General features: G+C 40.1%; 1 protein-coding gene across 1 annotated transcript in view; it reads right to left on the minus strand.

The window, feature by feature from the left end:
* Window positions 1-5561: 5561 nt before the first annotated feature.
* Window positions 5562-16706, minus strand: part of LOC122792864 (kynurenine/alpha-aminoadipate aminotransferase, mitochondrial-like) — an 808921-nt gene continuing 797776 nt past the window's right edge. The window contains exon 12 of the mRNA XM_044060423.1: window positions 5562-6108. Within this exon, the coding sequence (XP_043916358.1) occupies window positions 6046-6108 (63 nt within the window). The 3' untranslated portion in view covers window positions 5562-6045. The remainder of the gene's footprint in view (window positions 6109-16706) is intronic.

Below are 16706 nucleotides of genomic sequence, written 5' to 3' on the forward strand. Positions count from 1 at the left end.
TAAGGTCAATTGTCCATTCATCTCTTTGCATTTTTTAGTTTGTTCTGGGGAATTAGCCTTGTAGCTTCATTTGTAGTGCATATCCAGAAACAGAGATTGTGCAATTTGTATTACTAAACCATGTCTTAATAATTATTGTGACATCATATTTATCAGACCAAAGTCTGCCCTCCAGATCCACTAATTTATTGTTCAAACTTCTTTTGTTAGCTAAATATAGCTTACACCAAACTGCAACATCTGGTGACTGATGTACAAAACAGATTTAACCACTTTGGTGAGCTTATTTCTCACTTATCTAAATTCCATATGCCTTAAATGTAAATTGTGGTTAAAAAGGTAATTTACTTTACCCACAAAGCCCTCCCAAAAAGTAATAACATTTAAATCCCACAAAAAGGCCTCCCATCTTAGTAAATTAGTCATTTGTTTTGCTCAAAACAATTTCCCTTCCAACTATTGGGAGTGGGGCAGGAATAATTCCACAAAACACAAGCTTAATTTTCATCTTCCTACTTAAAGAGATCAGGTGTTGTACCTCCTTACTAAAGCAATCAATGCCCATATTATCCTGCCTGACGTTGCCAATACCATATTATATCTGGAACACTTATCTTTATACAGGTTAGTCATCGCCTTTCTAATAACTACAATGGAAAACCTTCCCAAGTACATTACATTGACCTTGTTCTGCAGCATTATAGGCAATATACCACATAATCCATACTGAACCATCAATAACCACCTCCCCAAGTGCATTACAGTGACCTTGTTATGCAGCATTCTAGGTAATATACCACGTAATCCATACTGAGTCACCAATAACCACCTCCCCAAGTACATTACAGTGACCTTGTTATGCTGAATTCTAGGTAATATACCACGTAATCCATACTGAGCCATCAATAACCACCTCCCCAAGTACATTACAGTGACCTTGTTATGCAGCATTCTAGGTAATATACCACGTAATCCATACTGAGCCATCAATAACCACCTCCCCAAGTACATTACAGTGACCTTGTTATGCTGCATTCTAGATAATATACCACATAATCCATACTGAGCCACCAATAACCACCTCCCCAAGTACATTACAGTGACCTTGTTATGCAGCATTCTAGGTAATATACCACGTAATCCATACTGAGTCACCAATAACCACCTCCCCAAGTACATTACAGTGACCTTGTTATGCTGCATTCTAGATAATATACCACATAATCCATACTGAGCCACCAATAACCACCTCCCCAAGTACATTACAGTGACCTTGTTATGCAGCATTCTAGGTAATATACCACATAATCCATACTGAGCCACCAATAACCAACACTTGCTGTATTTCCCTTGAAGAAACTGTACCACCTTCTATGGAATCATTCGATACCTTAGCTAAATGATTAGGGGCAGTTCCACCTCCAAATGCTTTTCTTCTTTTTCTTGCATTCTCTCACTTTACCACATCAATTTCCCCACTATCTATCGCATTCCATAATCTTTTGTCTGAACATACTGCCCCATAAAAATGATTATTGCATAATTTCATAACTGCCCAAGAAGAGCCCTCTTCATTAGGCTCTCTTGTTTGACTCTTGGCTTGGGTGCTCTCTGTACAGACTATGCATGTCCTTCCAGTGTTCATGCAGGTATTCTCCAAGTGCTCCTGTTTTCTCCCACATTGCAAAAATGTGTTAGTTGGACTGGACACTCTAAATTGCCCACAGATGTCAATGCTTGTGTGAATCTGTGTGTATGGCAGAACAGCCATGCCAGACCTTGCTGCCCGTGAACTTTGTCTCTAGATGATGGTCACTGTTGTAGTAACATTCTGACCCCATGTACAAAAAACTAGAAAAAAAGGGGGGGTATTGGTGGATATACATACACACACATATATATATATATATATATATATATATATATATATATATATGTGTGTGTGTGTGTGTGTGTGTGGGAGGGGGGGTTATCCTCTGTGAAAAATAGTGTTTTTCATTTTTTCATTGTTTTGTGTAATCAATCCTTTTAGACTGATCTTTTTTGAATGCTCTTCTGATTAAATACTTTCTCACAGATACATACATTTATATATATATATATATATATATATATATATATATATACACACACACACACACACACTTACATATACAGTTGTCAGTTACTGTTTGTTTCAAACATCCACTTTAACAAGAGTGTTCAAGTGGGGAAACACATCAACTGTGTGCGTAAGTGTTTGCAGGTTAGGGTTAGAGTAAGGGCATGGTTATGGAACAGACTGAGTGTTGTGCATGTGTGCTGCTGTATTTACTATGTCTCTGAGTATATTATTCAGTGGTAGTGCTAGGGAAAGAGTTTTGTCATAGTGTAAGTTGGACAGTTGACGGCAGGGTTAGGCTTAGCATACACTTAGTAAGGTTCGGCAGGCTTGCCTATCCTTACTAATGTGTGCTAACTTTACCCCTGCCACTACCCCTACAACTTCACTTTATGAAAACTCTTTCCCTAATACTGCCACTACTCAGCCACATTTGGTCTGAAGTTAGTGGCAGGGCTTGGGTTAAAGTTAAGTGAGTGGAAAATTTGATTGTTTAGATGATGTAAGCATTTTTTTTTTTTGGAAAGTGTGTTTTCAGAGTGCCAGCATGAATTAATTGTATTTTGATTCTTATGCACACTGTTGAACTGTCATGTAATCTTACGTAATACATCATTTAATGAAGGTAGTCAACAGAACATGCTGGAGAGAGAGATTTCTATCACAAAGACTACCTTGTTGTTGTTGTTTGTCTTTCGGCTTTTTCCCAGTAAGGGGTCGCCACAGCGGAACTCCGGTCCGCTAATGATTGGCAGTAGATTTTTACGAAACGCCAAGGTGCCAGCTCGACACCCAACCTTCAACGAAGGCACGCCCATTTAAGCACGCATGTCTTTTGAATGCTACCCAACCGCGGGGAGGACATGCAGACTCCACACAGAAGGCACTCTCAAGCCACGCCGAGAATCGAACGGGAGAACCTCTTGCTGTGAGGTAACAACGAATAAATTTCCCATCTTTGTAAAACAAAGCCCATCCCTCAGTCTCTTCAAAAAGAATTTGGATAAATGAATGGGGAACAGTAAATTCACTCTTGCGATACTGCCCATGTCCATTACGGACAGATATAGTCTGTAAAATGACTTAGTGCTCCAGCACCCAAAAAGTCACTACCCCAATAACTACCCCATCCCATATCTGGGGAATTAAGATATAATACTGTAATATCTTGGGTATTATTAGCTAGGCTTGTAAAGACTCCTGCTCCATTAACCTAGTAATCACCTACGAACATGCTTCTGAAGGAAACCAGAGTGCCTGGAAAAGACCCACACTCAAACTTGAGTCATACATACAGTCTGAACATGAACAGTAACTGGAGGCAGAACTGACCCTTGGATCTTGAAACTGTGAGGCAGAGATCTTTCCACTGAACCACAAGGCTGCTTTGGGCTATCCAGTTACTGGAGCCCTGGAAACTGCATGTAGGCTGATGTATACTTGTCTTATTAGCTGTAGTCTGTAGCAGTAATCAGCACCCTCTTATTACTTCAAATCACTGATAGGAACCTACTTGATATCCTCCTGTTCTCGAATGGAGAATGAAACTTAGAAAAGTTACCATGTTAAACAGGTTGTTGTTGTTGTGTCTTTCGGCTTTTCCCGGTTAGGGATCGCCACAGCGGAACTCCGGTCCGCTAATGATTGGCAGTGACTTTTACGTACCGAGTTGCCAGCTCTGCCACACAACCTTTAACGAAGGTACGCCCATTCACGCATGTCTCCACGCAGAAGACGCTCTAGCTGAGAATCGAACCGGACAGCGTCTTACTGTGAGGCGACAATGCTACCGCAGCACCACCACCGCAGTTAATACCATGTTAAACAGGTAAGGGTTCTAAAAGCTATATTAGAAGAACCGAATACCCTAGGATCATACTATCTGTCACATAGAAGGGGAACCAGAGGTAGACTTCTTCTAGTACTGCAAATACTTCAAGAAAAACAGTGGCAGGGTAAGCAACTTACTATAAGGACTTTGTCCATGGCATTTCTGTACTGTCTGCCTACTTTTTGGGGTGCTACAGACTTTGAAAGTTAGCATCAGCTATGTCTTTAAATGTATAAACAATGGAGGAATGGATCATTTCAACTGTTTCATTCTCTTCATGTCATATCTAATGCTGAAGAATGATCATTCACTGACCAGCCAACAAAACATATCCATAGAATTACCTGCTGGCCAAAAAGTGGTATATTCATTGTCAATCCAGAAAACTGACTGGATGTGTCAATATGGCCTGCATCAAAGCTACAGGTTACACTCTATCATTTATATTTCCTCTTCATCTAAAGATATCAAGGAAAAAGGCCTTTCCATCTTTCTTTTAACTTATCCTATCACCAATGATATGGTCAAGTTCCTGCCTGATCAGAATCCAGAGGAGTCCTAAAGAGACTCTGTCTTGGTGTTTGGTTTTCTGAACTATATTAAATGACTCCATTGTGGATGTTTTATAAACAAAATGACTAGAATACCAAGTTGAAGGTTCCAGTGCAGGTGATGCTGATGTCAGTGTTGCATTCTTTAACAGTACAGGCCTGTGTGTACATTTACAACCCCCCACTATTAAATGTTTAGTATCCTGCTTCAGCTTAGAAGTTCAGACTGATACAGATGACTCATTTTCAGACAATTTAATGACTGACCTTTATGACCCAAAAGTGGGAGGCCTAAGGTATAGACACATCTTCAGTGGAGCTGGGGGAGGAATTGTGTTCTATTGTTAATGCTTCTCTTCCAGCATACTTGGATCCCTCTCTTTTGGGTTGCATTTTCAAATCAAATGAACTGGACAATTTACTTTTCCACCTTTTTTTTTTTTGTTAGATGTCCTTTGCAAGTTTTGTAATTTGCTTACTATCAAACAGAAGGATAAATATTTAAGCCTTATTAAAATGGTTATAAAATTCAGACAGTGATCACAAGCACCTGAATTATAAGCTGGCTCCTAACAAAGTAAGACACTAAGTGCGGAAGTCCTTAGGATCTGTCTATCTTAAGAACACTTGTCAAAGGATTTTGAAGGGGAAAACGTCCTCAAGCAAAGAAAAAAAAAAGTGGAAAAATACTTAATGCTGTGTAACTAATTTAATGAAAATCTACAGAAACTACAGCTATGGCAAAAATAAAGTGATTAGATTATGCACTCATGAATTGAAAATGTAGATGAGAGACAAATGTTTCAAAATGGATTTAAGTGCTTGCCAACACTCCTTATTCGGAAATCTCATAGCATCACACTTTAATATGACCAGCACTGGCTTTTGTTGGGGATAAGCACAGCTGTGAAAAAATGGTCAGAACAAGACACTTTTGCTGTTAAGTAAACCACAATGTTATTTTTTTAGTGCTAGGATGATTTTCCGCTGACGACAGGTTGAATATACATGCAGTCAATGCACTCTCTCAAAGCTGCTTCTTTACAGAATTTTTAATACCACCAATGATTATTAACCATTTATTATAAAAACTTTTTATTAAGTCAAAAGCAGGGCACATTTGGAAATGGCAGATCAAGTGACTAGAGCTAAAATGTTAACATTAAATGCACAATTTGACCATCTGAAAAAGTAATATGACATGGTCTGGATTTGATAGCATCTGCATCTTAAGAGTTTGGGTCCAAACCAATGCACCGAGGTCAATATATCGGCTAAAAAAAGTTAATAGTTGCACAAATGGGAGTCAAACAGTCGTAAATATATTAATTTTGTTAAAATGGATTTTTTTTTTTAAATCATAACTTATTAAGGTCATACAGTTATACAAGTTATCACATTAAAAAAATATTTTTTTAATAAATCACAGCAATATTCAAGTAACTAGTGTTTTAATCTTTAGCTATAAATCCAACAGGTTTGCAATTTGGTAGCATATATGTAATTTAAAAATAAAAATAAAAACACTGTTACTGATATGGAAAATGTAAACTTTTAGGGGGTTAACGCGTCTCTCTTCCAGTTTGTACAGCTTCTTTGATGAGTGCAGCTAATCTCTGAAAAGCCTAAAGCAAAAGAAAAAAAAAAAGTGTCATGCAATTTAAAATCAAAAAGATTTGGCATATGTATTTCATACAAAGTGCTGTTTACCTTTTGTACACACACACACACACACACACACACACACACACTCCAATTACCACTGAAGACTGTTAATATTCTTCAACACATTACCCTTTGTCTGGACTCACTGTAGCAAAGTGACGCAATCCCAGAATATCAGGCTGAGGACTGACCCAGTTACTGTTTTAATCACGTTAATAAGCCAAATAACTATACACACCAATGACAGTCTGCAGCAGTATTGTCTGGCCAATTAGAGGTGGATGCTAGCAGTTTGTCATCCTTTAGTTAAGCAATAACCGATGTGTCGGCATAGTTTGATCACCAGGATGAAGCCCAAATGATTAAACAAAGCCAACCGTGGGTAAATCTTCAATATACCCACAGCTAGCAAGTCAATTACTGCTCTCATACAATGACATTACTTAAGAAAGAAATTACTTTTCTTAAATAATGTCTTTGTATAACAGCGCCATGGTGTTCCTCTGCACAACTGTATTCTGTATTCTTCCACATTTGTTGATGTACTGAGCATGCATAGGGGACTTGCGTACCCATGCTTGCACAGTACATCAGTGCTGCGGAAAGTAAGCAACAGAGAAAGGAAGATGCCTGTTGCTTTTTTTTTTTTTTTTGGAAAAAAACCTACAGAATCCGGACAGTTTAGAGACAGGGCAAAATACAAGGAAAATCAGGTACATTTCTTTAGTTTGCAGAATGTATCTGATTTTCCTTGAATTTGCTCTGTCGTCTGTATGTACCTCTCAACCTCATAGCTCAAGAAATGTTGCAGAGCTTTAAAATAAAGGGGACAAAGGACCCTATTGTAACACAGCTCTTATAAACTTAGAAAGCTGCTAGAATAACAGGATTTATGCTATTGTGCATTCCCTGAAGGATATACATTTTGCAAAAATGTATTGTCATTATTTAGTGTCTTCACTCCTCAGTGATTTGCCGGAAAAACACAAATTTTATGAGGGGACAGACCTAAAATATGAGGCAAAATTTTGGACACTGTGAAAATCTTGACACTTGAAACGTATACTTCCAGACCTCATATTAATAGAAGCTAAGACTGACCAGCCTTTTACTAATGGTATGCGCTCGACTGACAACAGACAAGCTGGCTGGGCTGAGCAATCAGCATGCACATTTGTGAGGGTCTATATCATTTCATTGAAAACTCATTTAATCGAAGCTTAATTCATAGACACATATTCACTGAAAGCTCACTTCACTGAAAACCCAATTCACTGAAAACCCATTTCACTGAAACTCATTTCGTTGAAAGGTATATATGGCCATTTCCCCACTGTTGTGCGATCCTGGAGTTAGTATATTAAGTAAGGGGTTGTAAATATTTTAAAGCTTACAGATGGATACTTACAAGTGTAATGAATAAATTCTTCCAGAACAGAACATATAACCAATTTATGGGGGAGGCTTCACCCCCCGAATGTGGGGGGCTGTGCCCCCCACCCCCTTTACTTTACATACTGCCTCCAGGATCGCACAACAGTGGGTAATATGCCCTACATACCGTTCAACAAAATGAGTTTCAGCGAAATGGGTTTTCAGTGAATTGAGCTTTCAGTGAATTGGGTTTTCAGTGAATATGTGTCTATGAATTAAGCTTTGATGAAATGAGTTTTCAATGAAATGATATAGACCCCATTTGTGAATACTAACAAGCTATGACTGTATAATAAAGATTATACACACTCTCAGATCTCAAGATTGAAGGCCTCTAACAGTAAAGAGGACAGTGTTTGGTGTCACTACTGGGGAGAAGTCCTTTTCAAAAAATTCTCTAGTATATATTGGAATCAAATTCCTACTGAAATTTGTACTTTTTAAAACAACATGCACGTGAAACTGCAGAAATAGTTTTTTCACTATGTAGGAATGCAAATCCTTTAGAGATAACTGCATTTGTATCTAACTCTTTGCTAGTATAAACTTCAGAAGAAAGGTATTTACTGTAATGTAGACAAATGTCTGCCTGGCACTATAATCTAAAGTCTATTCTCACTCCTATCCATTCTTTAACACTGGATGTTAAAACACTGTTACCTATTTTCTTTTTTGCTTAAATGTCAGTCTTCCAAAACGTTTCATAATCCTATTTAAAGTTATCTATGCTATTTATATAGAACATCATTGTTACTGTAGTCCAGTATCCATAACCTTATGTAATGTTAATGAAAAATTTTTGTACTGCCTTTGGCTAGGATTGCGACTGAAAAATGTCAGCAGATATGGTCACTTACTCGATAAATAATTGACAAAGTTATTACCTGAAACACTTCAATATTTTGTGAAGCAACAGAGACAATAATTCTGCAAGAAGTGAAAGCATAACCAGGGTATTGGTTGCCGATGTAGTCTGTCCTGAGCACTCAGAAGAGTAGTAACTGTAGCTTCTCAAGTACTCCTTAGGGTAAAACTAATTTAATGTTTTATACTATTCCCTAATGTAGACGCTTGAATAAATTGCATTTTGGACACTTATTTGTCTGGAATTCTAACACTGGCTGCTATAAAGCTGTTAGTCTGGGAGCATGCTAAGCTTGCAGGTTGACTTCTGTTTACCATCAGGCTAGGATTATCTCTGCCTTTCTACAGGAAGTTGTATGAAAAAGTGCCTCTTGGATTACTGAATTAGAAGTGTAACAATACGTTTCTGTTTTGGAAAAAAATGAGAATATCTACTGCATACAAATGGTCTGCAATTCCAGAAACAATTTTAATTTAATCTATTCAAGTGTTAACCGAGTACATGAATTGGTCTGTCATGGATCCTTTAAGCCATCACCAGCGGCCACAAAGGCAAGAATTAAGTACAGTATTTATGGACAGTTTAGAATAGTGAATGGACCAGCATACCTTCAGGGTCACCGAGATATCTCTGGGACAGTCTGGTAGGACTGGCAGGACTACTTCAGCAGCTATGCTGTGAAGTGTAGGTGATCATCTGGCCACATCAGTGGAACCCACAGCAGCTAGAGTGAACTGGGATAGGACAGGATTTGACAGGCCTTTAACTGGACTCCTCTGTGTAATCAGTGTTTGCCATAATAAGTCCTGACTTTAACGCATGATAATTCTTTAGCAGAAGTGGGATTTTGTCTTGGGTTGGTACAGGATCCACCACTAATCTGTGGGGAATGTGATTAAAGCACATTTAGTCCTACCCTGCTAGTGAAATCAGAATATGGGGAGTACAGCAGTTTCCTAAACTTCAAATATAACATCTACATTCTCCCTGATGTCAACTATTCCATATCTTAGAAGGCCCTGTCTTCAGAAGAAGGGGCAAATGCATTTCCTTCCTTTTGAAATAAAGCTACAAGACAGTAGTAGTACTGTAATTTCAAGCTGTCCTCAAGGTCATTTGTTTCTCCTAGGATGTGGACTGTTACTGGGAACAAACTGCTGTCATACCCAAATTTCCTCTTGGCTGATGCAGGCAGCAGCACATAACCCTTGTTTGTTCAAATGGCACAATGAAGGCTGAATGTCCAACCTCAATAAGACAGGTTCTGACTTCTACAACTTCAAAGCCAAAAGGACAACCCTGAGTTCAATAATGTTTATGTGTGAATGATGTTCAATATACTCCCCAATATCATTAATCTACTGAAGTTCCAAAGTCGACTCGCACCTCACCGATAAAGCATTAATCTTAAGAGACCGTGCGGGCATTAGCAGAATAAAGGGGAAAACTCACCTCCAAACTGGGGTAAGGAATCCACTAACCCACACTGTAGTGAAAGGTACCTGAACCAGAATCAAATCTGAAAGGGAATAATGACTGCAGTCATTCCAATGTGATGCAGATGGCAAGTTATGCACCAGCTAGGTGGTGTACAGAAAGCACATGAGGAAACACATACCCCCTTTAAGTGAGAGCTAGAGATCTTATAATTACTGTTCCGTATAAGCTGCAAATCTCCTCAGGTGCAAACCCCGATGAGACCTCAACACACATCAGCTAAGCAGCCGTGCATATGCACCTGAATGAAAGAGATATGCTTTGTAGAATCTTTGTAGACAGCCTAAGCAGTATAAAATGAAAGTTGTGTAAATACCATAAAGCTAGATCCATGTTTTCTTCTTCCATCTGTCTCAACTGTTGGGTATATCAGATTCAAGCAGATCTGACGATGGCAACTCTCAAACTTTTGGATCCAAGGCTCAGGCTCCTCCCAGCCCATAATTGCCCTCTGCCTTAATAGTTCCTCAGATCAAGTTTGCCTGCTTATACAGAATGTTTCTAATATACTTAACAACCAAGAAAAAGCCTGAAATGACAACAAAACAGCCCAAGACTGGAAGTAAGAGAAGGCTGTGGACAGGTCCAGCACAATCAATCAAGAACCCACAATATGGCAGGGGGGTGGAGGGAAGGAAGGCAGAGACAGAAGGAAGAAGACAATAAGGATCCAGCGGTATGGCAAGTACATAAACTTCTTATCCGATGCTGTCTTTTCTGTCTGTGACAACTGTTGGGACAGAGTTACCAGCTACCACAAACCCTGGTCAGATTCAAAGAAGGAGGTTTCAAAGGATAGTGGAGCCAAAGGAAGCCTTAGACCTGGACTGTAGGTCCAGCTTGTAATGAGAGATAAATGTATGCACTGTAGACCATGTAGCCACAGCACAGCCATTATCTACAGAGACTCTAGAGAAGAAAACTGTAGAGGCTGGCACACACTTAGTTGAATGAGCTTTAGGTTTGTGAGACAGTGACAGTCCCTTAGTTGTACTGGCAAACATAATGCGATTGGGCAACCATCTAGACAATGTGGCTTTGAAGACAATGGTTCCCAATTTAGTTTTAGAAAAAGAAAGAAAAAGTTGGTAAGATTTTCTTTTTGAAGTCCTTTGGTACAGTGTAACTAGAAGTGTAACGGATGATGAACATCCAACAAATGTAGAAGATATTTGCCCTTGCTTGAGAAGTTGTGTAAGAAAACCAGGAGAGTAATAGCCTGATACAAGGCAAAGTCAACAACTTAAGGAAGGAAGTTAGCATTCATCTGGAAGAATGAGTATGGTGGCTTGCATAACAAGGCTTGCATTTCAAAAATTCTTCTTGCCAAGAACTACCAGAAAATGAGTTTTCCAAAAATGGAATTCCAATTCTATAGTAGCTGCAGATTCAGAGGGGTTTTATCAAGGCCTGAAGTAGAACAATAATGTCCCAAGGGGAAAAAGGATCTTGGAGGACATGGCAGGAGAAAACTACCATGCAAAAGGCCTTAAGACAGCTTTAATGATGCAATAAAAGTTTGGTCTTTACCAACATGAAAATCTGAGATAGCTACCAACTGAAGTTTGCCATTGGAGTAGCTAGCTTCTGTGAAAAAGATCTGCTAGGAAACCTAGAATTGATGGTATTGGAGCTGGGAAAGGATTCAGACCCCTGACAGATGCCCCCAGACTTAAAATCTCTTCCACTTCCTTCTATAAACTTTCCAGTTGGAAGTTTTGTGAGATGATGAGAAGATGCAGATCACAGTGGACAAAAGCCTGGAATTTCTGGTCAACAATGGGACTGGATAAACCAAATGGTCACCTTGAGGGATGTGATGTCCAGGTGACTCTTGAACACATGAATGATCAAATTTGGTATAGGGTCCAGCACCCAAGGAGAGTACACCAGATAACGACACAGGAAGGGGACAGATACGCATCAAGGCCAAAAGCTGGTGACAGGATCAATTTCGACTTGCACCAGGCTACTTTCTCTAGAAATGTGGTTATGAGGGGAAATGGAAAGTACGCATAAAGGAGACCCTGGGACCAAGTGTGTACTAGGGAGCCCCTTGGGAACTGACCCTCCTGTGGAATTATTTCAGTGTAGCTACTGCATTTGGTGTTGGTTTTGGTCAGGGTTGCAAACAGACTGCAGCAAGGCTGGCCCCAGTGGCAGAAAATCATGGAAACCACTGTCCAATTTAGAAATCACTCATGCTGTAGAAGAATGGAACTGCTCAACTTGAATGTTAATACATTGGATTTCCCCGGGGTATGTGCTACAATCAAAAAGTGCTGGGAAGATATTGTCCACTGCCAAATCCTCATGGTCTCTCAACATAAAGTGTATGAAGAGGTTCCTTCTTGTTGCTGTATCAGACTACCAACATATCGTCTGTCTGGACCATGTCATCTGCATAAAGAATTAGAGGTAGCTGAGGGTAATCAGATGGGAGTTTGTTGGTAAATATGGAAAACTGCAATGGACTAAAGTGGAACCTTGGGGAACTCATTTCATGAGAGGAGCTGTTTCTAAGGTGGTGGTGGTCCCTACTTTCATGCTGAAGGATCTATGGGTGAAGAAATCTACAAGCCAAGGTTTTGCATCATCACTAATGCATATTTCAGTTAATTTTCCAAACAGTAAGTTATGGTTAGTTAGATCAAAGGCTCTTGTGAAGTCAACAATATAAGCTCCTGCCAGGCTGCCTTTGTCCATACTGGATAGGATTTCATCTGTGAGGGAGCAGAGAGCTGTTATGGTGCTGTGTCCACACCAGAATCCATGTTATTTCCCGGACAGAAGATGGTACTGATGTAAATAAGCAGCAATCTGGTTGTACATAATGAAGCAGTAGTTGACTTGGGTAGTTTTGGAATAGGAGTGCCTATAGCTGTTTTCCATATCTGAGGCATAATCTTATTAGTTAGGCAGAGGTTGCATATGTGAGTAAGAGGGTGAGATATGAAGTTTTTACAAAGGTGAATGAACCAAGGGGCTAGATTATCTGATCCTGGGGAAGTATATATTTGTATATGGTCAATTTGTGTTTCTGTCTTTAGTTCTAATCTTTCTGAAGTGAAATAGTGGAATGTAAAGAGGGAGAAAGTAGCAGTGGGGGTGGTAGGTTTGTGTTGTTGCTGATGTGTGGCAGGTTGCTGAACTCATTAAGGAAGTAAGCACATGAGAGTCTGTCTGTGGTAGTGTTAGAGGGGTTCCAGGGAGTGAAGTTGTGTTGAGTTTTTTGACTAGTCAACTGGTTGATTTCTCTCCTGAATCTTTTAGGTTTGGCTAAAATTGAGACTTGTTTGTTTTGGTAGTGGTTGTTTTTGTGTCTGTGGATGGATTGCTTGGCTCAGTTGCATAGTGAGGTATAGCTGGCTGAGGAATCTATAGTAGGGAATACCTGCAATGCTAGATGGACTAACCTCACAGCCAAAATAGTGTTGTGAAGATTGGCCTCTGTTGAAGACCATGTGTCTTGGACAGTCTTTCCCTCAAAATGTCCCACCCACCCCAGAAGGGAAGCATCAGTCGTCACAGTGGCTCTCGGAAAATGGAGAACAAAGGGAGGACCTAAAGATACTAGAGCATAATTTAGTCACCAATGAATATGTTGCCTGCAGATCTCCATGAGTCTGACTAGAAATTACATAGGATAATGCAGGATGGACCACTGTACAGATAGAGTCCACTGCAATATTCTCATGTGGAATCTGCTGTGAGGACAAGGGTGAGAGAAGCTGCTATACAGCCCAAAATACATAGCATGGCTCTCACCATGGGATTTTGTTGAGAATGGATCAGGGAATCCTGTTGGTGTAGCATGCCTAACTTTGATTCTAGAAGTTTGGCTGCTTCTAATGTGGTGTCCAGGTAGCATCTCATGAATTTCATGGACAGGACCATTGTTAAATGGGACTTTTCCATACTGATCGTGACTCCTAGATGACCGTACAAATGCAGCAAGGAACTTTTGGCTTGGATTAGTCGATCCCTCATGGAGGTGGTTATGAGCCAGTCATCTAAATATGGGAACACCTGGAACCTTTGCAGTTTGAGATGTGCAGCTTCCACAGGTATGCACTTGGAAAACATCTGTGGGACTGTGGTGAGTCCAAAAGGCAGTGCTCTGAACTGGAAGAGATAGGCTCCCACCTGAAAGCGAAGGATCCTCCTGTACTACCACACTATTTTTATGAGGTAATAGGCATCCTGAAGGTCCACTGAGCACATCCAGTTGTCTATCCTCATAACAGGTAAAATGCACTGAACCTTGACCATCCGGAAGGTTTCTTGTTTCAAAAATTGGCTACAGTGAATGAGGTCCAGAATGGGCCTGAGGTCCGCATTTTTCTTTGGAACCAAAAAGAATTGTGAGTAAATTCCAGATCTATGCTTGCCTGGTGGGGCCTCCTGGATGAATCTCTTGTGTAGCAGCTTTGTGATTTCCTGTGCTGCTGCCTCCTCTGTGAGGGTGGGACATTGGAAAGGTTTTAGTGCAACCTTTTTGATGGATAAAGAAAAGGAATGCCATGGCATCTAGTTATTATTCTCAGTACAAACAAATTGTGAGAGACTGCAGACCAGGCATGAGAGTACAGAGATGAGCTTTCTCCTGAATGCTAATATCAGGTAATCTTTCAAAAGTGTTGGAAGGTTTTGTCAGCAAACGGACTTTGAAACCCCTGAATACCCAGGCAGGAGACCCTCACGAGATGCTCAGCTCTGAAACAAACAAAAGAGCTGAGCTATCTAGCACCAAGGCACGAACAGGAAGGGACAAATCCAAAAGCGTCGGCGTTGATCCCCATCCACCAGTAAGCCAATGCTGAATTCTCACTTCTAGGGGGTCCCCAAGATCTGACACCAGAGTCTAGCAGCTAAGTGATGCAATCAAAGTTGAAGATAATCAGTGTACCAGCTTCAAAGAAGGAACTTCGAGGGAAGCACATGGATCCAATACCACCAGATCTGAAGGGCAGACTGGCAAAGAAGAAATTAATTGGAGGAAGGTAGGGTCTTTTCCTGGCAGCCCAGGCAGAGAGAAAGTGGGAAGAACCCAAATCTGAATCTATGTCCTTAGGAATTTCTGCATCACTCTATCCTAATCAGCCATGGATAAATTTCTTGATGACCATACTGACCTGAAGGAAGATGCTGTCAAGGGTGACTTGGAGGTCCTATGAAAGGAGCTCTTGGATAGCAGAGTAGAGAATCAGAACCGAGGAATTGTTGCCTCTGGTGAAAATCTAGGTTCTGCTAGAACAAGATGAGTCAGCCAAGGAGTCTGATCCAAGGATTTAACATTTTAGGAGCTGGACCTACTGCATCTGAAAGATCCAAAGACCTCTTTCTGGATTCTTACAGAAACATTTTCTCTTTAGGTCTTTCTTGTCTTTTACATTCTCCCTTTCTCTGCTGTTTCCCCTCCCTTTGAACTTTTCTCATCTTGCTTTTTCCACTGTTCTCTCTGCTGACTTCTTGGATGAAGGAGAACCCAAGAGAGAGGAAGTCGAATCTCTCATGGAGGTAGGAAGAAGGCCTTTTAAAATTAATTCTGACTGATGATATGAAGGGCCTGCAGCCCAAAGGATGCAAAGACCTAGCATTCCTCTTGAAGATGGGTGGCATCCAGGCAGTACAGTGTGAGAGTCCTAAGAGGTATTTTATGCCTGCATGCAGTGTGTTTCTTAAATCCCAGTGACTTGTGCATCATTGTACTGAGCACCCAACAGCAACACCATGCTGTCACTCAAACACAATAAGAAAATGGAGATGAATCACAACACTTTCTAACATGATTCCAATTAGCAAAGACAAAGATACAAACTATTTTTTGAAGGGGTGAGGGAGAGGATCAGAAGTGAAAAGGGCTGAAATGCTCAAAACAAACACAGGTCAAAGGAACAGCTGAACCTGTCACTAAGGAAAAAGTAAAAGCTTTGTAGGACTAACAGAGGTAAACAGGTCTGAAGACCACAAATAAATAAATAATAAAAAAAACACTTATCTGATGAGATTCACGCTGAGTCCTGGAGACCAAGTCTGGCTAGTTCAAGCGGCAAATGAGATTTGAAGAACTGTCAGGGTTGTCAGGAATTATGGGTAGGGGAGGGGGACAGAGCCTTAGATCCAAAAGTCTGAGTTGCCAGCGTCAGATCCGGTCAGATCCAATACACCCAACAGATGAGACGGATGGAAAAGACAACATCAGATCTTAGACTGTTAGACTGTATGAGCAGTATGTTAAGAAGCAGAACCTCTATATGTGTGTGAGAAGTTAAAACAAACACAGCCTCATTAAGTATTATTAAGGTGCTACTGCTTTCCATACTGAATCATGCTGGGATTCAGCCTGGCTGTATATCCATAGTATTAAGTACTAGGTCATCACATGCTATTTCATCTACAATGTCACCTGGACTGTATAAAATACAATGAATTGCAGCAGTGCAAAAATAACATTTTATACAGAAACAGAAGAAAAAGCACACCAAATATACACTGAAGGCACAACACATCTAAATTAAGCTCAGCATACACAAACAGGACAACATTGTCCACTAACTTCTGTATAGTACAGTACAAATCCAAAGTGCTCCTATCAAAGCTGAAGTGTTTATTTATTTATTTATATATTTGCAGTTGGTTAACCAGGATAGTCCATTGGGCCAATAAGAACCTGTTTTCAATGGAGTCCTGGGGAGAAAAGCTCCAAGACAAAACAAAGATTACAGCAGTTACAATTACATTTTAGGTTACATTAAGTAC

This window comes from Protopterus annectens, chromosome 2.part0 (genome assembly GCF_019279795.1).
Source record: "Protopterus annectens isolate FY-2018-M chromosome 2.part0, PAN1.0, whole genome shotgun sequence".
Classification (NCBI taxonomy): Eukaryota; Metazoa; Chordata; order Ceratodontiformes; family Protopteridae; genus Protopterus; species Protopterus annectens.